The sequence below is a fragment of the Xenopus tropicalis genome, chromosome 8 (genome assembly GCF_000004195.4).
Source record: "Xenopus tropicalis strain Nigerian chromosome 8, UCB_Xtro_10.0, whole genome shotgun sequence".
Classification (NCBI taxonomy): Eukaryota; Metazoa; Chordata; class Amphibia; order Anura; family Pipidae; genus Xenopus; species Xenopus tropicalis.
In genome coordinates, this window is record NC_030684.2 from 70,096,036 (window position 1) to 70,122,006 (window position 25,971).

Consider the following 25,971-nt stretch of genomic DNA (forward strand, 5'->3'; position numbering starts at 1 on the left):
AAAAAATCCACATAAACCGACCGATATTAGTAAAACTGAGTATCTGCAATAATTCATAATAGGATAATAATAGCTACAAGTCCCTGTAACAGTTGCAGAGGAAGTGTATCTAATGCAAAATAATGGGATCTATTCCTAGTGATATGCCTTTGTATTAAAAAAAAACACAAAAAAACCTTAAGATCAATATATAGGCCTCTGAATACTGAACATAATTGTTTTAAAATGGCACCAAAGTGTTTTCTGTTTGGGACTTAGTTGAACTGTAATGAATATTTCTTAATGAAAAGTAGAAGAAAACTATAGGAAATTATAGGAAAATAATATAAAATAAATATTTTCAATACTGCCTATATGTCATATGTTTTCATTACCCAGGCCATACTGTCTGAAATCGAACATATTTATTTATAGGTGTTACTAGCTCAGCTTGCAGTCACACTTGCATAAAATATAATTTACTTACCTGTACTAGCTAATGGGACAAACCTTGGCCTAAGGACCTAACATACAGTGTTAATCCTCATAAAAAAACAGCCCCACAAGCCTCCAGAAGCTAAGATCATACAACAGTTTCTGGCAAAGGTATATTTATACGGATAAGTGCCATAAATAAATCAGTTGAAGGGTAATTCAGGTTTCAAAGGGAAACAATTTTCTAGCCAAGAGAACAAAAAAAGTGGTGAGCAGGTCACTTGAAATTTGTTGTTAAAATGTAAACAGTCTCTACTTTTCCCTTCTTCTTGAGGATACTAGCAAAAAGCAACCAATAGGAAGAAGTGGAAATTTCTGTATAACCTAGAGGAGCAAATTTGTTTGTGTCAAAGGATGATCTAAAATATGATGGAAATCTAAAAGGTTCTTCACAATTTCCCACTTTCCATGGGATGTTTGAGTTATACACATACTGAATACCCACAGTTGAGTGAATATGATTAAACACTGTGGTAACTTTGGTAGCCATGCTTGCACAAATGTCTATTGCTGTGTACAGCATCCGTAAGAGTTGTGTTCACCCACTAAACACTTTATTTCTCCCTGTCCATAACTAAGGTTGTCACCTGGATAGAAGTGTAATGATCTGTACAGTACAGAAGGCACCTGAGCAAAGGCAAACGTTTAGTGCTGAATCATCAGATAGGAGTAGAATTCCTTTGTGTCTACCTGCATATCTGACAATTCAGCTTTGAATGTTATTAGAGCAACCAGAATGTTCTTATAACCCCTCCCCCCATTCAAATTATTTGGGCACCAGGTTAGGAAGGCTGTTTATATTGATTATCTTAGTTGTCTAAAGCTGGCCATACACGCGCCGATAATATCGTACAAAACCTCATTTTGTACAATATTCGGTGCTTGTATGGCGGCGAGGCGACTGCAGAAAGGCGCCTGAGCAAAATCTGCCTTCAGGGCTTCAGGACAGAAGCCCTGAATGTCAGTGGAGGGTTGGAACGATCTTAACGGCAACCGATGGTCGCACGAAAGATCAAAAATCGCCACGTGTGTGGCCAGCTTAAGACTCAGGTTAACTTTCAATCAGTGAATGAATAAATAAATACATCCCTTTGCAGAGTTTAAAGTGTAAACATTATTTGTAAAAATATACTGATATACTAATCCTAAAAACATTATAAAATTCTATCAAAAAAAGCTCTCAGGTTAATATCAATGTTCATACACAGGGGAATAAAGGTTCGCATGTCATATATCCATTTAATTTCCCTTTGTAGTGTCTTTTGTGTTAATTCACCTCCTCTCAAATTTTTTCCTAAAATTTCAATACCCTAAAATGTAAATCCTTCCAGGTTCTCCTGTGGTTCTTTAAAATGTTTAGATACACTCTGACTCATTACTCCAGCCTTTATATTTCTTACATGTTCATAACTTTTTGTTTGTTTTACCAACGTACTGCAGAGGCAATCTTGACAATAAATTACATTTTCTGATATGCATTTTATACAACTTTCTATTTCACACTCCCCTTGCACTGCATTTGCTGGAAATGATTTTCTTTTCACTGCATACACGCTTTGCAAAGTGCACAGGGAAAAAAAACCTCTCTGTTCACTTTTCTCTTTTTTTGGTTGGGATATAGCTATGAACCAGCTGCTGCATTTCAAATTGTGTTACACATGAGATAGTGTCAATGCATGATACATTATCAGGCATTGTGTCCCATGTCCCATAAGGGCGAAGACACGCAGGGCAATTAGTCACCGCAACGGTTAAATAAGTTCGTTGCGGTGACTAATCGCAGCGACTTTTCTGCCATAGGGTAGAATAGAAGTTGCTGCAACTAATTGCTTGCGAGTTTTCTCTGCGCGGATTAGTCACCATGGCTTTTTTAAAAGTCGCAGTGACTAATCACCTCGTGTGTCTTTGCCCTTAAAGGGACAGTAACACCAAAAAATTAAAGTGTATAAAAGTAATTACTATTACTAATGTAATGCTGCCCTGTACTGGTACAACTGGTGTGTTTTCCTTAGAAAGACTACTATAGTTTATATAATAAAGCTTCTGTGTAGCCACGGGGGCACAGGTTACTTAGCAGATAACAGATAAAACCCCATTATATCCTACAAAGCTTATCTGTTATCTGCTATGTGCCTGTGCCTTTTCTCCTTTTTCCCAGCTTCAATGGCTGCCCCCGTGTTGACATAGCAGCTCATTTATATAAACTATAGTAGCGTTTCTGTTGCAAACTTACCAGTTTTACCAGCGCAGGGCAACAGTACATTATATTTTAATTACTTTAAAACACTTTCATTTTTTGGTGTTACTGTTCCTTTAAGAGATTAATTTCCCGTGATAGAACTTTGCTATGCTATCTATTATGGGCTACTAATCTCTTTGTGGGACATTAGCTTTAAGATGGCCATACACGGTAAGATTTGCAGGGTCACCAAACGAGCGGATCTTCTCCCGGTATGCGCATTATACCCTAGTGCCAAACAATCGAATTACAATGGTGGGCATAGGTGCCACTGGACCAAAGACCCCATCAAGGAGCCGATGCGGTCCCCTATCCAACGGAAAATCAACCCTGCCTGATCAAGATCTGGCCAATTTTAGGCTAGATATCCGTCGGTTAGGCCTGTCAGGGGTGCCCATACACGGGCAGGGTGGCTCACCTTTAAGGGCTCTGGTACACGGGGAGATTAGTCGCCCGCGGCAAAACTCCCTGCTCGCGGGCGACTAAATCTCCCCGAGTTGCCTTCCCCTGCCATCCCACCGGCGAACATGTAAGTCGCCGGAGGGATGGCAGACGCGGCGGGGCGATTTCGGGAAATCGCCGAAAAAGCCTCGCGATTTACGTTACAGAATGTACCATTTCAAGCAACTTTCCAATTGCTCTTTATTAGGGGAAATTTGTTTTGTTTCCTTTGTTCCCTCTCTGCAGTGCTTCTTATCACTGCAGTAAAAAACTGCTTGGCCATGTCTGCCTTTTATCAGAAACTAAAAAGGCTTCATATGTGCTGTAAGACGACTCCACTCTATAATATGCTAACATTTATCAATAACTTTTTCTTTTACCTGAAGTTCTCATATCATTTAGATAAGCTCCTTTGTGCCAATGAAGGTAGTTATGCAGATTACAGTATGTTTGTAGGGCCCATATTTGCATAGCAGATAACAGAAGTTGGTTTTAGTACTTACATGGTGGTAAGTAAAGGTCAAATATAATGTTTGGCTCTGTTCACACCTAAGCACACACCTATAGGATGAAAATTGCTTTATTGCTACTGGCCATGAAAGGGTGTTTAAAGGGAGTTTAATGAATAGGGCTTGCACTGAACATAATTTTTGCTTATTGTTTAATCATCAAAACATCATTCAAAAAGTATGATTTTTATTTATTGAGCTAAACAGGGCAAATAGAGAAACTAAAGCTACTTCAAGCTTGGTCCTTGCAAGGTAGATAATTGTTTTACCATTGCAGAGATAATTCCCCAGTATAATGGACTTCTGCTTATCTGTAAGCCGGAACAGAGTGGGGAAGGAGTAGCTTCAGTTTCCTTATTTGCCTCTTTAAAGGAGAAGGAAAGGCTAATAAAGAGTTAATCCCAAGCTGCAGGCATACCTTCAGTTGTCTCAATAGTGCCCTTAAAGCTGGCCATACACGTGGCGATCTGACGATGTTTCGTGCGACCATCGGTCGCACGAAACATCGTCAGATCCGCCACACACCATTCAGGGCTGAATCGGCAGGTAAGGAGGTAGAAACAATAGGATTTCTACCTCCTTCTGCCGATTCAGCGCTGAAGGGAGATTTTGGTCAGGCGCCTTCTATGGCGCCCGATCAAAATTTTCAAACTGGTCCGATCGGCAAGTCGGCCGATATCAGCAGCTTCCTGCGATATCGGTCGACTGGCCGACATACCATACACGCACCAAATATCGTACGAAACGAGGTTTCATACGATATTATCGGTGCATGTATGGCCACCTTAAGTCTCCCCATACTTCATCCGTTCAGAAGATCAGAAGCCAAACGGAAAAAAAAAATGCTGAGCTGGGTAGAGAAGATTCCCATAATGCATCGCTCCTTCAAGACTTGGCGACTTGTTACTGCAGACGGCACATGCGCACAGGGCAGGAGCGTCCGGTTGCCATGGCGATGCAGCGTCGCCGAACTCTGTGAAAAGCAGGTGGGGGAAGCGGGGGGCAGGTGCTGCTAGCGGCGGAGGGTTTGTGGCAGGAGCGGGGGGGTTTGTGGAGCTTGGGGGGGTTTGTGGCAGGAGCGGGGAGCTGCAGAATCTTTGTGACAGGAGCGGGGAGCTGGCTTGTGCTTTTCAGCCCATACAGACAAGCTGTACAAGATGGTGTAAGTAAGTGTAAGATGTAAGTTCTAGTATGTGTATCTCTGTAAATCTTTCATTAGGCAAGCCAGGAATATAGCGTTTTTACACAGCAATAGTAGTACTATTTAATAGTGTGCTTAATAGATTTTGACTTTCCTTCTCCTTTAAGTCAACAGATAAAAAAAAAAAAGAGAGATTTTTCATTTGGCTGTCTGTAAAGATCATAGGACTGAATGCACACAAGGTACACTGTATGACAGCAAGGAAGTGACAGAAAGCAACACTACCACATCCTATTGGCTAAAAATATCAACACAGGTGATAGTGCATATTTACCCTTGCAAGTGTAAATGACTCAGCAGCTGCTCTTTCTGGCACATCTGAATACACCATGTATACCACTGACATAACACTACAGCAAAATGGATATTCAGATTTTCTATGAGCAACCTAAGGGGAAAAATTAAGCTACATAGGGTGTTTGATGTTGATCTTAAAATGCTAGCGATGTTCTAAGGCCAGTTAGCTAGGAACACTGTTATGTATCTATATAATATGGAAAACACAAAGTGAGTCAACAGGGAACATATTTTTAATATAAACTGTATAAAAATGTAATACAACCAGATCAATAATAGTCATGCCACCAATTTCTTTATCTTGCATAAATAAAATGGTCAAAGTTGAAAGTAGAATGGTAGATTTGCTGACCAATGATCAGATTGCCCTCCTTTTTGGCCACACAAGTGGTTGGCCAAATCAGACTAAAGAAGGCATTGTCCCAGGGTCCAATAATTGGATGAGAGTGGGTTCACTAGTCCAACATGTCTATTCTCAGGCCCAATGGCTATTGTGCCTATGAGATTTTAGTCATCACACAACCTGAACTTGATTTTGCTCTGTTGTGGAGTAAAAACAAGATTTATTCCTACAATTCTACCAAGAGATATGCACACCTCTTCAATTAAGGTGTAGGTAGCAAATGTTAACTTGAGCCAATTAAATTTCCAGTACGTTTCTGAACTGTGGAAGGCAACACACATATAGAAACTCTCTGCAGGTGGATGGAACCAGCAATGCTAACTGCAACACAGCAATGCTAACCCCAGCTCAGGTTAATTTCACACACAAGAGGCACAGGCTTTTTAGTGCAGATGAAAAGCAGCCAATGTACTCCACTACGCTCTGCAATGTCTCTCCCCTGCCAACACAGAGTTGGCCTATGTGCAGACACACACAAGGGTTTTGGTGAAAAAATGCACAGTTTTGTCCTTGACAATATCCACACTACATAGAGGCAGACATCATGCCCAACAGTGCAGAGACACAGCAGAGTGGAGGGGAGCACATCAGCTTTTCACTACCTGCAGAGATATGCAGACAGAGAGGAGGGGATCCTGCACCTTGTGTGACATTAGCCATACTGTTATGCTACAGGAACAAAATGTGAGTCTTGCAACTTTAAAAGCTCTAAAAAACAAGTATGAGCCAGAGATGAGGGTTACTCAAAAACATGCAGAAAAAAACACCCATAGGCAAGAGCCCTCTTTTATTAAGTAAGAATAACAGCATCGCTGCCCCTTCAGCCTACAGGATAGATATAGATATCAACTCAAGTAGCAACAGGATAGCTCCACCTCTAGAGCAAAGAAATCACAGCTTTGTGCCCATAATTAAGAAACTGGAAATATTTTTTATTTCACTGCAATATATTTTGTTCATTCTCTGCCACTGACTTCTGAGCTTTATCTCCCCTACCTCACCCATCATGTGAAAAAACTCATGCATACCCAGTGGGAACACAGATGGCACATGCTATATGTACAGAGTAATAATCACAAGGATTACGGAGTCAAGCTACATCACCAGTGTGAGAGAAAGCATGTATTTACTTGCAGAAAATGTACTGCATTAGAAGTCTCAGGTGATAAATACCAACATGCTCAGTACAGAAATCTACAGTCACGGCTCAGAAGTGTTACTGGATTAATACACGAAGGCAGACAGGTTCAGGCACTAACCAGAAATGTTACATATCCAGTTTGGGTTCATTCTGCTAGCTAATAGGGATTGTGAGTTTACACATCCATTTGATCGCAGCTATTTACCACCAAGGACATATCATGCCCTAGGCTTGCAGAGTAAAAGAGCTGCCAAAAGTGGTCTGCATAGCACAAGGTAATTAGTGTGTACCTAAATCTATGTGACTGACAGAACAGCCCAGGCTCCTTAATAGCTAGTGATCAATAGTGCATCAAGCAAAACTAATAATAATATTGCCTTATGTCTGTTCCAGCAATCTGAACATCCAGTAATGCCCTCCCTAACTGCCCAGTTTAAAGCAGTTTTGAACATTTTCTCTCCTTTGACTAACTTTTATATAAAACAATTTGAATGTGTTATTAGTTTAAAAAAATGAAACAGTTACTGTTGGGATATATCTGTTAAGTTACAAATACCTATGCAAATGGCATAAGAAGTTAAGCCAATCAGTAGTGTTATACATACAGAGGGAACACTTGCTACTTTTAGAAGGTACAGGCATGGCTAATCCCAGTGGGTGCATAAATAGCATGTATAACAGAACTGTTGGGTTTTAACGCAAATGTTTGGGTGCCAAAATGCAATAGACCACTGTAGGACAGAAATATTAGCAGGCTGCTGGGGCAAACCAAAAATGTTGATCTATTTGTTCAGAATTTCTTTTCGTGTTTGAACTGCTGGCAGCACAAAATTCCCACCTCTGAATTAAAAACAATGAATGGTTATTATGGATGGGTATCACATATTTCTTGGATATTAATTGCAGGTTCTCTGCATAAGGAGGTGAGCCTGAACGGGACATGGGGTAGCAATGATAAGAAAATCTTGTGGGAACCTCTCATTATAAAGAGAAAGAATGCACACTTTTAACTTGTTAACCCAAGGTCCTGGCAATCGCCAGTTTTTTACAGATGTTACCACACTCTGACACAGAGGCCAGGAAGTGGGCAAGCAGTTGTGTCTATACAGGGAAAGAGAATCTCTGAATCTCCTCCAACCATTTAAAATGCAGTTAGTCACAAGAGAATCAAAGATCTTCTAGCTTCCGTGGAAATATGTTTGGTTACCAGTGATCATTCACAGAAAGCCTTGTTTATTTGCTAATATTATGTGAGATGCCATATTGCTTTTAGCTTCTGACAATAAAAGGAATAGTATGAATAATTTCTAACAAATAGTAACTCAAAAAATCCAGGTTATCAAAGAGTATGGTAAAAACCCTTTCATCACACAGCCATATGTGTCGTTACACTTCTTTTTATTGTCTATAAAGTGTTGGTATAATATCAATTTATATGACAAACGCAATATATAGTTTTGTACACAGGCCTTATACTTAAAAGCCCTGTGTAAAATTAATTTTAAACTGCACACAATATGTATACAGCGTAATCACACCCATTGGCAAGGATAATTTTCAGGCAATCATTGGCAATGGCAATCATTATGTGAGCAATTTTATATTGAAATAGGATTTGGACTCAAACAAAGCTGGGGAAAGCAACAATAATTTGAGCTACTTGTATTTAAATAGTATGGCATTATTATCCAAAGAACACATTAGCAGATAAGGATGCAACTCACCTGTCCATCTAATCACAGAGAATGATGTTACAGGTATAGGACCCATTATCCAGAATGCTTGGGACCAAGGGTATTCAGGATCAAGGGGTCTTTCCGTAATTTGGATCCCAATACCTTAAGTCAGTGCTGTCCAACTTCTGTGGTACTGAGGGCCGGAATTTTTCCGACCTACGTGGTGGAGGGCCGATAATGGAAGCCAGTTTTGACTACTCCCCTTTTTGAAACCGCACCCACTTGAAACCACACCCATGTTATCACATGACCATACCCATATTAATGGTTGTAGTACAGCAAAAACTTGCCATACTCTGCCTGCCCTACCCTGCCTGTGTGTGCCATACTCTGCCTTCCCTACCCTACCTGTGTGTGCCATACTCTGCCTTCCCTACCCTGCCTGTGTGCCATACTTGGCTGGTTTCTGCTATACTTGGCCTGTGTGTGCCATACTCTGCCTGTGTGTGCCATACTCTGCCTGTGTGTGCCATACTCTGCCTGTGTGTGCCATACTCTGCCTTCCCTACCCTGCCTGCATGTGCCATACTTTCACTGTGTTTGCCATTCTTGGCTGGTTTGTGCCATACTCTGCCTTGCCTACCCTGCCTGTGTGTACCATACTCTGCCTTCCCTACCCTGCCTGTGTGTGCCATATTCTGCTTGCCCTATGATGCCTGTGTGTATGGCACACACAGGCAGCCTACAGTGACACAATGCTGGCATTGCTCCTACAGTCTGCACAATAACTATATATTAAAAAACTTTTTAATTGCAGTACCACCTCAGTATATGTTCTTTTTGTAGTGTGCAGGGATTATTTGTGGGTTTCTACTGCTCCTGAGGTGTGAACAGGGGAACAATATGGTTGATTACAGACTGAGCCTGAGGTGTGAACACTGCAGGGGGTGAACAATGCAGAGATTAAAAGGTGTGAACAACACAGTGGATTACATATTTAAACAATACAGCCTGATTACAGCCTGAATCTGAGGTGAGAACCATGCAGGGGGCCAGTTAATCACAGTACTGATACCATTTAAAGCTTACACAAGAGTAAGCCATCAAAGCAGCCAGACAGGTGGGGGGCCACACAGAGGGGGGGTCTTCTTATATCTCACTTCTTCTAATATGATCAGATGAACTGGGCATTCAGTGAACTGTGCCGCCCCGCCGCACAATAATCTTGAAATGTGTGCTCCCATACGGAGCAATGGGGACTTCTCTCCATTGCTCCGTATGCAAGTTGGCCCACGGCGCATGCCCGCTTGCACCCACCCCCCATTCGCGCATGCGCAGTACCGCTGGTCACGCACGCATGCGCACGGGGGGGGGGGGGCGTGTGACCGGGGGCGGCCTCGGGGCGGGCGGTTTTGAAATCCGGCCCTGGGTACACATTACATGTGTAAATACACATAACTAAACTGTATTCCTGAGGTACTGGCAAACTGTGTGCTATCTGGTGCAACTCGTTTTTAAGCAGTCTGAAAATACTACTTTAAAAGCATCAAAAATCGACTTACATTTAAAGTGGACCTGTCACCCAGACATAAAAAGCTGTATAATAAAAGCCCTTTTCAAATTAAACAAGAAACCCAAAATCATTTTTTTATTACCACATCCATACCTATTATAAAAGCATTTAAAAATCCCAGCTGTCAGTCATATATTGCCTGCCCCGCCTCTATGCCTTAGGCATAGAGGTGTGGCAGACAGTTACTTTCAATTCAGAACTTCTTAGATGTTGCTGCACCCCTCACATTCCCCCACCCTCCTCACCATGTAATTTTGTAACCAGTGCATGGACATGGGCATTAGGTCCCTCCATACTGGCACAGAAACAAGATATTGGCAGGATGCAATGCCTGCTTTGATAACAGTGTCCACAAAATGGCCCCTGCCTGCATGCTGCAATTGTGAATTCCAAGGCTGAAGAAACTAACATTAAAATAATTTATATAGTATAAGTAAAGTTTATTTTGCTTGAAAACCACAATAGAAAACATTTTTGAATTATTTCTTAAGGTGACAGGTCCGCTTTAATTTACCAGAAAGTGTTTCACAGCAACATTTTGCAGCCATGTATTCGGGATGCTTAAAACAAATTTGCACTGAAATCCACAAAAAAGAAGATAGGCAAACATATGTAAGCCAAAGCCAAAACATATGTAAGACAAACAAGACAGCATACTTTAAATAAAAAACTTGCACCTGCTGAATAACCATAAATAATATTTCAAGCCTACTTTAAAAAAAGGTGTATGTTGTGCTTCAAAAGAAAAAAAGGAAATATAGTATAACAGCGTGAATCTAAACCAAGAAAGCAAAGGACAATAAACCTTATCTCTGAAATTCAGGCAGACAGTTGTTTGGGTGTGAACTATAGGCACATGTTCAGAATAATAGTACAAAAAATGGTGAACAAAGGTTACTGTGTCTCTTACAACTCACACATGTAGTATATTATTGCTTTAACAGCATGTACTGAGCAATATACAGTCTGGGTCACTGCCCTTTAAAACAATACCCAAGAAAATACCAAACTCTCTCACCAAACCCATGTGCAGAGAAACTGTGCCATGTTCTGCAATGGGATGTACCTTTTGAAATACAACATTTTGTTTAAAGATTGAAAGATAATACAAAATAATCTTTTTATTCTGTTTTTCTTATTTAAAAAAATGCCTTTTTAAGAATGATGTGCAATTACTCTAAATTCATTTACATATAAGCACTCATTACTATTTCACTTACTAACCATCACAAACAGGGTTGCCACTTTTCCACTGGATGAAGTCTGGGAGGGGGGTAGGCCAGGGTATATGACATTAAGGGTGGGCTTCAGTGGCAGTGCTATGACAATCACTTCCAAGTTCTGTCTAAATTTCCTAATTTGGAAATCCAGACAGGCGGTGTCCACCCAGACAACCCTTACAAAAACCAGACCGTCCAGGTGAAAACTGGATAAGTGGCAACCCTAAGTCTTTACTCCTCTGGCATCTAGTACAAAACAACTGTATTGCAATGGGTGCAGTTACAATGGAGTTGGGTAAAGCATGGCATTTTTAAGCTTATGGCACACAGAGAGATTACTCGTCTAAGATAAATCTGCTCTACCATGGGCAACTAATCTAAAAAAAATAGTCAGTGGAAAACCTTAGAGTTGCTATGTTTTTCCGATGTCGCCCAAAATTGCCTGGTAAAAAAACTTTTGGCGACTTTGGAAAAACAAAGAAACACGTATATTTTCCCACCAGTAATTTACTTTATTGCTGTGGGGAAAGCATTTTCAGGGGATTTGTGGCCCACAGTAGTGCAGATTTTTTGGGGCAACTAATCTTCCCATGTGCCATGGCCCTTAGTAAATAAGTCCAATAACATTCGCATAACATAGCTACAGCGTTGGTTTCAACAGACTACAGTTATCTGCCACTATACCTACTCTGTATCTTTAGATAAAAAGTGATGAGAAATTGTAGCTTCTCTTCACTTCCTACCGTTCCGGGGCAACATGTGTGGCCAACCACACATTTGGCCAGTCAGAGAGTATCCATCCTTTTACCAAGTAGTCCATTTGGTTGAATCACCAAGAGTCAGCTGGTGTAGGAGTTTTTTTAATACTCCACAGGAACTTGAAATTATCTAAGAAAAATATATATTCTTTTCTGTTTAATTTAGTGCAAGAAAGATTTTTAACTGTGTGGATACTATCAAAGGAAAAATACAAGTCTAAAAAGAATTTCTTTATAGAGAAAAGGCCAAATAAAAGTTAAATGATCTCAATAGAAGAGAAACTAAAATGCAAATGACAAGGAAGTAAGGCCAAGGCTATGTCTGACAATAATGAAAGTTTATGAAAGTTTATATATAGACGTCACAACTGAACTGTAAGTCTGTGATCTCCTGTGAAAAACAGCTCAAATCAGCAGGACATAAGTAAGGGAAATGTCACAAAGGCAAGGTTGTAAGCACAGCAATAATTCTCAAGGAAATACACAGTGCAGCAGCACTCACTATTAGAATTTAGAGGACTACATTTAGATATACGTAAAATCGGCTACACCAAAATCACCACTCCTAGGATACATAATAGAAAGTGATAGTATTAAGAGTGCTTTCCCTATCTAAAGTAACAGGACACTGGACTGCTTTAAGGCTGTGTCTAATCTCCCGAAATGCCATCCCACCGGCTAGAATGTAAATCACCGGTGGGATGGCATATGAGGCGCCGCAATTTGCCAAAGTTACCTTGAGAGGAAACTTCCGCGATTTTGGCAAATCGCGGCGCCGCTATATCAGGTTGTTTCGCGGTCAAACAATATGATGGTCACCATAAAATTTTCACTGACAAATATAATAACACTCTAATAATTTTCTTTAGTTGTTCCAATTCCAGAAGCAAGAACATGAACCTAGACTAAAGCAACTAGCATGGGGATGTAATCAGCCCAATAGCATCAGCTTTTGTAACAAGCAAACCTAATTTTTTGCTTGATAATTTGTGACAACCCCTAAGCTTAGCTTCTCAGAGGCTGCCCAGAGCTGTGAGCGTCACTGACACTTCTAACAGAATCCAAGATTGGGAGCTCCTGTGTCAACTGTAAAGACCTGGATCACTGATGCTACAGAGATGCTGAAAATTTAAGGTGGCTATACACGGGTTATAATATATGGTTGAACAACGGTGTTTAGGTCCCTGTAAAGGTCATCTGGGTTAGACAAACTGCAGAAGCAATATTTCCATGGATCCTAAAATATCCATCCTGACACCTAAGGGCACATATCCAGCATAGCTTAAATGCAGAGGGTCAACACCCAACATGTAAATAGAGGCCTTTTAGGGGCATTCCTAATGTCACATTATGGCTGTCGGCTTGCACATGATTCCACACCTTTATTTATACATAAAAAGCTTGGATTTTGATCTTGTTGCAACCTTATTGCAGGAAAAAACACACATGCAGTTCTGTAAACTTGAGCCCCAGGATTTGTATCCAGGCAGTAAACAAAACACAGCAAGAGAAATGCTGCCGCTTGTAAATCCCTACTTTATTGCAAGTCACTGTCTCTGTAAAAAAAATGGGGGATTTACTGAACAATTGACCCTAAGAAAGTCAGAGCTCATTTAACCAAGTAAATGCAGCTGCCAGGAGCCACAATCCAATAATCATTTGAACACCCAAATTCATAGGGGCACTAAATGTATGGATAAATACTTGTAGCAAAGCTACTGACAGAGAGTTGGTGTAGGCGCATACCTAGTTTTTTTTTATATAAATATAACTGCATTGGACCACTGGATACATGTAAGTACACAACTGATTAGAACATTTAAGTACAGTATATCAGGACATCAGTAGGCTCAAATCAGCAAATTCCTTGGATAGAGGGCAGGCAATTAAGGCACTGAGATCTGGCTCAGGAATGCTGGGGTTTGACTCCTGAGGACAGTAACTTTGTGTCCTTTCAAATCTCCCTACGCCTCAAGGCACAATCTAAAATATAAAATGGCAAGCTTTATAGGGCAGTGACTTGTGCCTCAATCAGGGACAACAGTTAGTAGGGCTATATATAAAGATAATAATGATCCAGGGAGAGTAGACATGGAGTGACAATCTGATTTAAATCGGATTTATATTTATATACATAATTTGTAAACACAATCTCTCTTTATAGCAGAAGTTAGTTTTTTTCCTATAAACACAGACCCATGACTGACCTTTCCCTTTTTTTAAAAAAACATAAATATAAAATATTGAAATGTATTTCCAAAAAGATAAACTCTTAATCTAGCATCCAATTGTATGCTCATTTTACACAAGGTTATTTATGACGTCAGGGGGCAAGAGCATTCCAGAAAGAGCAGCATCGGGAGGTTCAACTAGCGCTGCACCTCCTGCCACCCCATACCTTGTACCTCTATATGTCTTCCAAGGTATGGGCAGGTAGCAGGTGGGTCGCCTACATGCCCCCCACTACCACTACCTGCCTCTCTTCAATGGATCGCTGCCTAAAGCAGGCAGGGCTTAATTCAAGGGACATTCTGCGGGTCTCTGTGCTCCAAAACCTGTGGCTACTTGGACCATGCCCCATGGAGTCCAAAAAAATGGACATTTTTTTCCCACACTTTGCAACCCCTAATTATTTCCATTACCAATATTTACAGGAAGGGCAGGCACCCTGCTTATTAGGTTATGGCACATGTGGCATTTTGTCTGCCATTACCTTTAAGCAGGAAACAAAGGCTATACCGCTCACTGATTTTAATACAGGTATAGGACCCGTTATCCAGAATGCTCGGGACCAAGGGTATTCCGGATAAGGGGTCTTTCCATAATTTGGATCCCCATACCTTAAGTCTACTAAAAAATCAATAAAACATTAATTAAACCCAATAGGATTGTTTTGCATCCCATAAGGATTATTTATATCTTAGTTGGGATCAATTACAAGGTACAGTTTTATTACTACAGAGAAAAAGGAAATCAGTTTTAAAATTCTGAAATATTTGATTAAAATGGAGTCTATGGGAGATGGGCTTTCCGTAATTTGGAGCTTTCTGGATAACGGGTTTCCAGATAAGGGATCCCATACCTGTACTAGTAAATGAAAATCACACAATTGAACACACACATGGAATGATTACAGGAGGACATCAGTGCCAAAAAGCTCAAGTTTGGGTGCTGAGGTCTTTATGTCACCAGTCCATGTGCGCGAGAAGGGGCAATTTTAGTTCAGTAGTATTTTGAGAGGCAGTCATAACAGCAAGCAGTCTGCAGCACACATTAATAACCCTTTTAGTTAAACTTGAGGGAGGGTTAGGGTTATCCCATAAAGTAAAAATACTTTTTGCCCAGGAGCAGTAACCCCCAGCAACTAGCAGGTAGCATTTATTGGTCACCTGTTTAAAAGCAAACATCTTATGCTGCTACTAGGCAAATTTAGTGTCTTTTATTACATATGGGGATTAATGTTTTATCTGTTAATTCACTACCTTAAGATAATCTATTGTTTGGCAACCAATTTCCTGTTTTATACAATAGAGCTTTTAATACTATAGTTCAGCAGGGAGCCATGAATAGCATTTGACCACTATTTATCACCCTTTGTTAGAACTATTGTTATATTCTACACAATTTATCTGCTATCTGTCTGCAGATAACAGATAAATGTAAAGGTCCCCATACACAGTACGATCTCGCCAAGCGAGCGGATCTTCACCTGATATCCCCACCTATGGGTGGGTGATATCGGAGAGCGTGTAGGCTTAATTCGAATTATATTGGCGGCAATGGGGCAGTCGGTTCGGGGACCGCATCAACGAGGCGATGCGGTCCCCGATCCGACTGAATTTTCTAACCTGGCCGATCGATATCTGGCCAATTTTAGGCCAGATATCGGTCGGGCAGGCCCCTCGTTTCTGACCCTAGACGGGCCGATAATCTGCCGAATTGGTCCAAGGGACTGATATTGGCAACTACTATCGGCCCGTGTATGGGGACCTTAAGGCTGGTGCCACACAGAGATGACTCTCAGCCTTTGGGGAAAAAAACGCAGACCAAGAATCAGCATCTCTGCTACCATCAGTCTCCTACCTTGCTTTCACCCAGAACCATTTTATTGGCCTGGGTGCAGGCACACATGGTGGATATTGGCAAAAAAATTGAGAGTTTGAATTCCAGTGGAGGGGCCGATTCCCAGTCTGCAATTTTTTCACAGGCCAAGAATCAGCTCCATGTGGCATCAGCCTAAAAGTAATGGCAGCCCAAGACAAATTTACCACCCAAGCTTTTTCTACTCAGCAATGGATGTCAAAACACTTGGGAGTCACCTAACATTCATTCATTTAAAAATGCATAAGCCAGCAGTTTCAAGCAATAATCGCCTGGCCCAAGTGTACAGCTGATTACCATAGGAACGCATGAAGGTGATTACAAATGTTTTGTCACCTGCCTGACCACAGCTGAGAAAATCAGACTAGGTATTAAAGCTACCTACTGATGCAAAGAGTGGCGAAAAAAGCAGCATCTTTCATTCTCAATTAATGAGATTTATTAAGAATTATTGAAGTTATAGGAGCTGTATAATGGGGTGTGTTTAATTTAGTTTACTGAAAATCGGAGTCTATGTTTTGCTGCAAACCAGCAGGGTTCAGGGAAATTGAAGGCAAATCTTTTCCTGCCATTGCCCTAAGGGCAAAGACACACAGGGCGATTAGTTGGGCCAATTTTTAAAAAAGTTGCGGCGACTAATCTGCGATTAATCTCCACGACAGACTTGCTTAAAAGTCACAGCGATTAATCGAGCCATATGTCTTCGCCTTTAAAGGGCTACTACATTAAGGGGCAGATTTATCAAAATGTGAGTTTAGACCTTAGTACTTAAAAACTCACCCACATTCTATTCCTTCCTTCCTGGGATGTTTAGAAGAGTGTTTATCAACTCTAACTTTAACCCATCGATAAATACACTTTTAAAAATCCCATAGAAATTAATATAACATAGGTGAGATTTTAAGTACTAAGCTCTAAAGTTACATTTTGATAGATCTGTCCCTAAACCTTGCACTGCACTCACTTGCTTCTATCATGCAATACACCAACAGGAGGGCAGTGAACTGGTCCTCTCTTTTCAGGAATCAGTTCCATGTACCAAAAACAATTTTTCCTCTTGAGGGGTCAACTCTACCTACAATTTTGCCTTCTAGCCAGAAATCAAAAATCATGTCTCTGTGGTGCAACCTGACGAGACCTTACTTTCTGCCTAACCTGTTTGACACATGAATGTGCCCATGCAGTCCATATAAGATTCATTGTAGAAATACAGCCGAATCAGCAAACAATATTTACCAAACTATGTATCCCCTAAGAACCAACATCTGTATTCTAAAGAGCATGGGCTCTAGAGCAATTACAGGATCCTGAATGTCACGCCCCACAGTAACTTGTATGCATCTATTTCTCTAAAGGTGCCATTCCTAGCCCTTTAAAATAAAATGTGATTTAATTAATCACCTTCAACATAGGTAGCTTTCTCTTAGGTTCTTAACATGTGCAGGGTAAGCTTATATCTGCAGGCTGTTGCCTTTGGGCATTAGCCTGAACCTCTTCTTGACATATGTTCTTTCACCATTGTGACTTTTCTCCAGAAAAAAAGCAATGACAAAACATGGAATTCATTCAGATAGCCACATATCCAGGATAGTAGAACTGCCTCCATAATGGCACATTTCCATGACTGTAACCTGAAAAGCCATGACAGTTTTTTGGAATAGGTTGCAACAGCCAATCACACAGTGGTACAATACAAAATGGCTTTAAAGCATCCCAAATGGAATTTCTGATAAGTCTAAGCAATTATCACTATTTCATGGAGCTAAACAGGCACAGTGTAAAGGTGGCCATACACACACACATATTATTGTACAAAACTTCTTAGTACAATAATCGGTGCATGTATGGTGGGAAACGAGGCGGGCGATATTGGTAAAAGCCTTGGATATCAGTCGCCTCCAGCAGGGCGTTGATCGGGCAGGAATAAAAATTTTAATTGGGTGCTTTTGAAGGTGGCCAAACATTGTAACATTAATGCTGAATCGTCAGATAGGGGTAAAGAATTCTTTTGTTTTTACTTGCATATCTGATAATTCAGCTCTTAAAGTTAGCAGAGTGGACAAACGATCTTCGATTATGAAAGATAGTAATTGTAGCGTGTATGCCACCTTTACAGGAGATACCTGCTACAACTAATCAAGGACAGGATAAATGGCACTCCACTGTCAGTTTGTGAACTTTGTTGCTAGAGGTGTATATATATTTGTAAGGGCAATGGCTCACAAGGAGATTTGTCATCTGTGAGAAATCTGCATTACCACGATCAACAAAGCCAAAAATGCCTTTCCCTTCAGTAACATTTGGATTGCTGAATGTAAAACACATTACATGTGGCAATCTGGCTTAATCATGGAAAATTGTGCAATTGTGCATTTTTCCATTTTTTGGGAGATTTGTTTCCCTCAGTAGCGCAGATTTGCTGTGGACGACAAATCTCCTTGTTTGCTATTACCTTTACTGATATGCACTTTATGTACCACAGAACAATAAGTGTTTCAAGATAGTATCTTTCCACTTATCTTGTTTTTCTGGTAGTTTTGTAACCTATAGCACAGTGGGGGATTGTACACAATGGGACTTACCCAACTAGAGGAATGAAGCCCTGGAGTGAAAAAAAAAAAAAATCTGCCTACTTTGATGTAACAAACATATCCTATGCGTGTATATGTATTTTTCCAGCAGAAGCAGAACTGTAACATATGTGGGCTTCCAACCCTTAAAAAACTGCAAACCCCAAAATCTCCTAACACAGCTGTCCGGTCTGGACAAAACATGGGAATGTTTATTTAAAAAAAAAAAAAAAAAAGCATAATTATTAAGTGTTATCATAATCTACAGGAAATATTAATCATTCCCAACACTCCCTACACCTGCAGACCTAAATTCCCTACCATAAGCACACAGACACAAGCACTAGGGTTAGGTTCATCAGAAGTCATATAACTTGTGTATGACAAGTTGAAATGTTTAAGTCAATGATGAACCAATAAATGCCAAGAGATCAAAATCTACAAAAAGGTAAGTGCTCTGAAAACTCAGGACTAGGAGGCTGGAGCCATATACACATCACAGATTGTTAACACAGAAAATAATTAAGTTAAGAAACCTTACTTAAAGGGTAATATATTCATTTAAATTGTGAACGGTTTTAGAATATTGAGTGAAGCCAATGAACAAATGAGCCTTCTGTTAACAGCAAGCAGAATGTCATAGAAGGCTTCAAAATGCCAGCCATTTACACATACTGCAGTATCCCATACTCCAAAACACTTGTACCAAAAGTTCGCAAATAAATACAAAATAACATGGATGCAAGCAGAGCAGAATGAAATTTAACCATTTGCATCCTGCTGCAGATATAGTCATTACAATATCAATTTGTCAGCATGTGCCCTGACTGTCATTTAGACAGGGTGATAAGAGGTATGCTGAAATACAATATGGCACTTGAGGGGGTTTAAGCATGCAATCTATCAACACAGCTGTAAGATGAACAACATATTAGAGTGTAGTGTGTCAGTAGTCAGCAGCATGGCAATGGAGATGAATCCACTTACCAGCCGACTGCAGCCCAGGCGGAACATTGCGGTACAGCAGCACACCCGTCACATTTCACCCTCAGGCAGGGGACAGGATTAGACTGGAGAGGATGCGATGGTCAGGTCAAACCACCTGACAGTTGTGGGGACCAGGAGCTACGATAAGGAAACAATTATTAGAGCACTGCATATACACATAGCTGTGTGCACAAAGAAAGTGACTCTTCCCCTTTCACTATAAACTACATTTTTTACATGAACCAGGGCCACAGCCACCCACTGCCTCCAGCTGTGTCACTTTCCCAGTATTCCAGTACTGGCACTGTGGGCCCTTCCTGTACACTACTCTGTAACCACTGAACCAGCCAACCTTAAACACCCCTACAAGGAACTACTATTGTTCCTTCCCTAGAGCCCTAGGCTCAAACTACCCACCCCTCTGCTAAATCCATCTTGCCAGTGCCCTAAGAGTTGTTAAACCCCCCACCCATTCTAAATGGCCCCAAGCCTTTCAGGAGACCCTTATGTGTGTCCCTCCAGCTCTAGATAGAAACATGACATAAGGGAAGCAGTCAGCCTCACTAACTCTCCAGCAATGACACTTACTGCACCCAGGAACTACTGATAACCCGTTCCAGTGTGCAAGTCTCTCCTTCCTTCTGAAGATTTCTCATCACCTACCGGTTAGCCAGAGAGCTCTCTATATGCCGCTCAGCACTGCACCAGTGGCTCTAGACCCTCTGTTGCCTGTTGCAGCGAACACCACTCTTCCTCCCACTCTGCCACTTCACAAGGGGCTCCTTAGATCCCCCTTGCCTGTTGCAGCCAAGTCCAATGTATCGCCCTGTGCCAGTCATGTGCGCTCCCTGCTAGGAAATGAATAATAAACCCGGTACTGAGCACTGCAGCATGTAAACTGCCAGCCCGCCTCTTCTCTCTCTCCCTCTCTCTAGCGAGCAGTTCTTCCTCTCCGCCCCTTGAGGGGAGGGCGCCCTGTCTCTACCTATCCCATAGTTGTTGGACCTGAGAGGCAGAAGTGTCAGTGCCAGCGGGGCCCTATATCTTGCAGTTCATCAATGTTGCGGGAGAGTTCAGTTTGGTTATAGCGCCTCCCTCCCCAAATAAGCTCCGTAAGAAGTAGTGCGATGCCTGAAAGCCACCGAGATATAGACAAGCTATAAAATGAGGGAATCCGCAGGTTCTCCTGCCCCCCCCCTCCCAGGGCTCCTTCGCTGCCTGCACCTCCCCTCCGTGGCAGCTTGTTGTGGGGAGGGCTCGGCTGCGCTCTCCTCCTTCGCAACGGGATTCCTGGGGATTGTAGTATTTCATTGGCAGGCGCAATAAGCAGGAAGTGGCCGGCTCACAGCACAGCCTTTACTGACATTTGACATTTATCAGTTAAAGTGAGAGACCTAATGTTTTGGGACTATCTTAAACCACTGTCCGTCATTATGTGAGCTACAGACTGGGACTGTCCCTGTGCATAAGGAGTGGAGAAGACGTCATATATCAGCGTCTTCCTGTGCATGGCTGATGCAGTTTGGTTAGGTGGGAAGGGGTTAACTTTGTGTTATACTTGACCCTTTAAATATCTAAAACATGCCTACTTGAGGGCTGCCTGAACTACAAATTCCAGAATTCCCTAAATAGATGGAGGGTGGCAGGTTGGACAACTGGCACTGAACTTTATTATACAGAGGGATGTTCTATGTACGTCTGTGTGAATTGTAGTCTCCAGCTGTTTTGGAACTGAAACTTTCAAATCTGCCGACTTTTAACTAAACATTGTAAGGGGCTGCTGGGAATTGTAAGAGCCGAGGAGATGCAAGCTGTATTATTGAGTCTGAAATCTTCCAGCTCACAGGATGGTACAATTCCATCCCTAAGGCATACAATAAAGTCTAAATAGTATTTCTATACTGAACTTAATGTAATAGCTCAGGGCTCAGATGTTCAGCAGGCCTGTAATAAATGGTTTAGAAGTTGGTATTTTCTGTTGGATGTTGCCAGGCCATCTTTTGAGGGGGCAGTGGCTCTGCAAGTACTCATAATGCTTTGGGCTGCTATTTAGAAACTAAGCTTATGGGTTATAAATGATATAAGTTATGCTTCTAAGATGGCAGCTTTGTTATATAGATCCATATTGTGCCTCCCTTCTGTTACCTCTTCTAAAGAACATAGGGGACACCTAGCAACAATCTTTGCCCCTTGCGATATGGGCAGGCAAGGCAGTAAATAACAGAAGTACTGATAATTATATGATAAAATTGCTCCCCCACACACAGTAGAACAAGACCAAACATCTCATAACTGAGAACATAGAGCAGTGACAAAATCATAGGATCAGGGGGTACCCAAAAAAAGTCAGCCCCCAGGTCTATTCAAAAACCTCCTCACTGAACATCACCTTGGTCTATAACCAGCTCTGTGAAAAGGAACAGCATCTCAAACTGTAAGACAAACTTAAAAGCAACTATGCCACTATGACCCTTCTCTGCTAGAGGCTATGGCCCTTTAATTTACACAGTCATCTTTTTGGACACATGCACAACCCTGCTGCTTTCTTGGTGTTGCATAATGTGTGCAGACACGTTGCTCAATGTGTGGGCATGGGCCGGCACCAATATCATTGAGCTCAATGTTATGTATTGAAGAATGCACCCTTTCCCCTTCTTGCTCTTAAAAGAATTCTACAGACGGCCATTCATTGCTTGTTTATCAAGTTCTTATTGGTGTCTGTTTGGCCTGTTTTCTGCTTTCACGACTCCTGATTTGCCTTTTTGCCATATGTGAGTCACATGTGGGCCTATCTTCACAATTACCGCCACTGTCTTGACATACACATTCTGAGGGAGCTCGCTCAGACATGGACTCCAGCTTGACCACTGGCACTATATTGCTATCCTTAGAGTCTTGCCCATGAAACCCCAATTATAGTGATTGGGTTCACCCCTAATAGAGCTCAGTGCACCTTCCACATGATTTCCATGCAGTGCTCTGTTAATGTTTATCACGTTTGTTATTCACATTACAGTTATATCAATGTTATTTTTGTTATAGATGCCCGGAAGTCTGTTTGACCAATTTGTGGAGAGAAAGCATACCAGTGCATGATTATGTTTAGAGTAGTGACCCTCAATGTGACATAAGGAACCAACACCTTCTGTTGACTAGGCTACATTTTAGTTTACAAGCAAACTCTATAGGCAGTGTAAAGGTTTGTCAAATCTCCTGGTCTGACCAGACCCTTGTAGAACTGTCCCTGCATATAACCCTGCTGATCCAAAGCCGTTTTAGTGGAGATTGAATGCCACCCTTTTTTACAAAATACTCTATAAAACACCTAGTAACACGTGGCCTACAAGATTTTTTTGCCCAAAAAGTAATAACACAGTATTGCAAGCACAAAAAGCCTGGGTAATGGGAGAACTAATATCTATAGCAACTAACTTTAAAAATTCGAGAAATCTATATGGAGCTACTCTATTGCTAAATCCAAATATAGCTAGCAACCCATTCTCACTATGGCCCCTGAGCCACTTGAGGCGGCTGCTCCAATGCCGCAACCCTAGAACCCCCGGCTTACATTTACAGCGCCAGGGGGGGTACATCACTAGTGTAGATAGTGCAATTGTGCTCTGCACTAGCAGAGCTGAATTTCCATTAAAAAAACTGAAATTTGGCTCATAGCTGCTTGCTTTATGTTTATCTCCATTGAACAAAAGTTTCAGACTTAAAATTTGAAATATTTTTTCCAGACATGTTCCAGAGGCATAGCAGGAAATAGAGGTGTCATGTAAGTGTTTATTCGGGCCCTCCACAGGATGAGATTTGAGAGAGTGGAAAGTAGGTGACTATATATCTGTAAATAAAGGAGACCAGAGGACTATTACCATAGGTAAAGACATTAGGCAGAACACTTAAGTAGCCAACTTAGGAGTTAGGTTAAAATGAGCAGCCCTATACTTTACCTGAATTGATTAGGAAAAGCAATAAAGAAATGGTCTGTTCTACTTAAGTACTGTACATGTACCGTTACCCTGCTACTGTAAATGTAAGGGCCAGGTGAGCCATTCAACAAATATGCTGAATGTGAACAGCACCAATATGGATTCTAGATTTATTTATGTGTTGGTTTGATCCTAACTGGGATAAATAAAAGTGATATCTTACTTTTTAATCTTATGGTGCTTCTTGAGTATAAAGAAATGTTTTTAGGAGGATACTTGACTCTTTGTTACTTTTTGGAATAATTTGCATGCAGTTAAACTGTTTACACCACTGTTGCTTGTTTCCCATCAAATTTAATTGTTTATTATTGGCTGCCAAAATGTAAAACACAATTAATTGCTTCTTGATGTTTTTAATACCAGTTTGCACTGAAATAAAATGTTTGATGGCAGTGCCAGGCCAAATGCTATGGACGCCCAAGACAATCGGCAACACCAGAGTGCCCCCACACACCATAATCTCCCTTGCTCTGCAACTCCAGCTCAGCAAGTCATGCAGCAAACTTTCCTTCTTGCTGATGCTCTGTTGCTGATATTGATTGTTGAGCTCCTTGGCCACTGGAGGTACAGATGGGCTGAAAAAACAGAATTCTGCTTTGCTATTAGGCTGATGCCACACGAGGCGTAGGGCTGATATTTTCGGCAAGCGGAAAAACGCTTGGCGAAAATTCAGCCCTACACCTGCTACTTGTGCTTGCACCTGAATGAATGGAATACGCTCGGGTGTAGGCACATGTAGCCGATATACGCATGAAAACGCGAGAGAATGCAAAGTCTCGCGTATTCATGCGTATATCGGCTACATGTGCCTGCACCCGAGCATTTCTCATTCATTCGGGTGCAGGCACAAGTAGCAGGCGTAGGGCTGAATTTTTCGGCAAGCGTTTTTCCGCTTGCCGAAAATATCAGCCCTACTCCTCGTGTGGCATCAGCCTTAACCTTACTTACAAGTACTGTGCATAGCTAAAGTGTGTTATAAACTAACAGAAATTAAAGTATCTCCTATTGTATGTTTTGTTTTCAGCAGGCTAGGGGCAGCTTATCTTGCATCCATAACTTCCTGGTATTCAGTAAAATAATAGCACACAGTTTCCTCAAGGAGGGCAAAGGAGAGCACTACTCTTTCATCACAAAGCTCTGCTTACAATTTTGAGTATCTGAATCTGATGCTACAAGAGAGTCAGTTGTCCACCACTGTAATATAAGTAAATATTAGTGCTATGGCTTTGTTATTAATTTATGTTCTCATTTGATACAAAGTAAATTACCTTTACACCATTATACATTTAATCATGAGGCAGTACTTTTTTAATTGTAGAATCTACATTTATGTTTTGGCAACCATAAAGTAACTCTGCTCTTCAGCCATCTACTGAAAAGTAATTATGTAATTCATGAGCAAGTGTCTCTGTTCTAGACAGGAGGGGTCATTCACAATAACCCACACAATGTGCAAACTGTAAAAAAAAGTCTGAAGTTGCCATTTCTTTGCACTTTGCCCACTTTGTTCCAAAAGAGACCTGCAGATTGCAAATCTACATCTTTGAATGAAATTCTGCCTGCTTTAGGCAGTGCTCCATTCAGTAGGGTGGATAGGGAAGGCACATAGGCACACCCTCTCCCTACTCGCCCAGTACCTAGTACCAGAGTCCCCAAGGCAAGTGGTAAGGACAGGGCTGTGCCACACATCCTGATGCCTCTGTACTGACAGCAGATTTCTTATCCACCACATAGTCCAGGGTGGAAGTCTTGTATTAATGGACACTAAGAGGTGTGCTTTTGTCCCCTATGGACCATGTGGAACAAAGAAAGAATCTCCCCAGTTTTGCTCTGCTACATATCTATCCAGCTAGTGTCTAGCCGTTCCTTCAACTTTCACCAGGACCCCAAGTCATTGGATCATCATGATCACTCTGTTCTGTAGAGTTACTCCAGCAACCACTTTACTCTATGGTACATGTTTTTCTTGTCATACATGGTACACAGTTTCTCTTACACACCTAGAGCTTTTATTATGTTGGGCTGAAAAAGCCAACATACTGTTCTTCAACTTTAGCTTATTCTTCCGCTTCTTCTTCTCCCCCCCCCCCACAATGTCTAAATGCTACTTCTCCTAAACTCTCCACACTTCTTCGTCCTATAGCAGAGCAGGTTGCTTGTGCTTTTCTAAGCGATCCTGCCCCCCATCTTTTTGTGGCGCAGCTCTGAACACCCCAATTTTCCCACTGACTTTGACAGGGAAGAACTGCTGACACTCTTACAGCTTTGAAGCTGAACCCCCCAAACTTGAATAACATAATCATGGGGTCACCCCAAATGAAACAGCATCATTTGTTGGATGACCCAAAGTGGGAGGGACCAACAACAGCCAATCACATTTCACCCATTA

At 41.3% G+C, this 25,971-nt stretch overlaps 1 protein-coding gene across 8 annotated transcripts in view; it reads right to left on the reverse strand.

Annotated features, from left to right (window-relative positions):
- atp11c (ATPase, class VI, type 11C) overlaps positions 1 to 21,098 on the reverse strand; it is a 79,776-nt gene extending 58,678 nt beyond the window's left edge. For 2 of the 8 annotated variants that reach the window (XM_004916950.4, XM_031891897.1), the window contains exons 1-2: positions 20,254 to 21,096; positions 19,591 to 19,728 (exon numbers count right to left, since the gene is read on the reverse strand). In XM_004916950.4, coding sequence (XP_004917007.2) covers positions 19,591 to 19,617 — 27 coding nt within the window. In that variant the 5' untranslated portion in view covers positions 19,618 to 19,728; positions 20,254 to 21,096. Of the gene's footprint in view, positions 1 to 19,590; positions 19,729 to 20,178 lie in introns of all 8 variants that reach the window. The other 6 variants (XM_012969232.3, XM_031891896.1, XM_002932596.5 and 3 more) reach the window with 6 other exon arrangements.
- Positions 21,099 to 25,971: the final 4,873 nt, after the last annotated feature.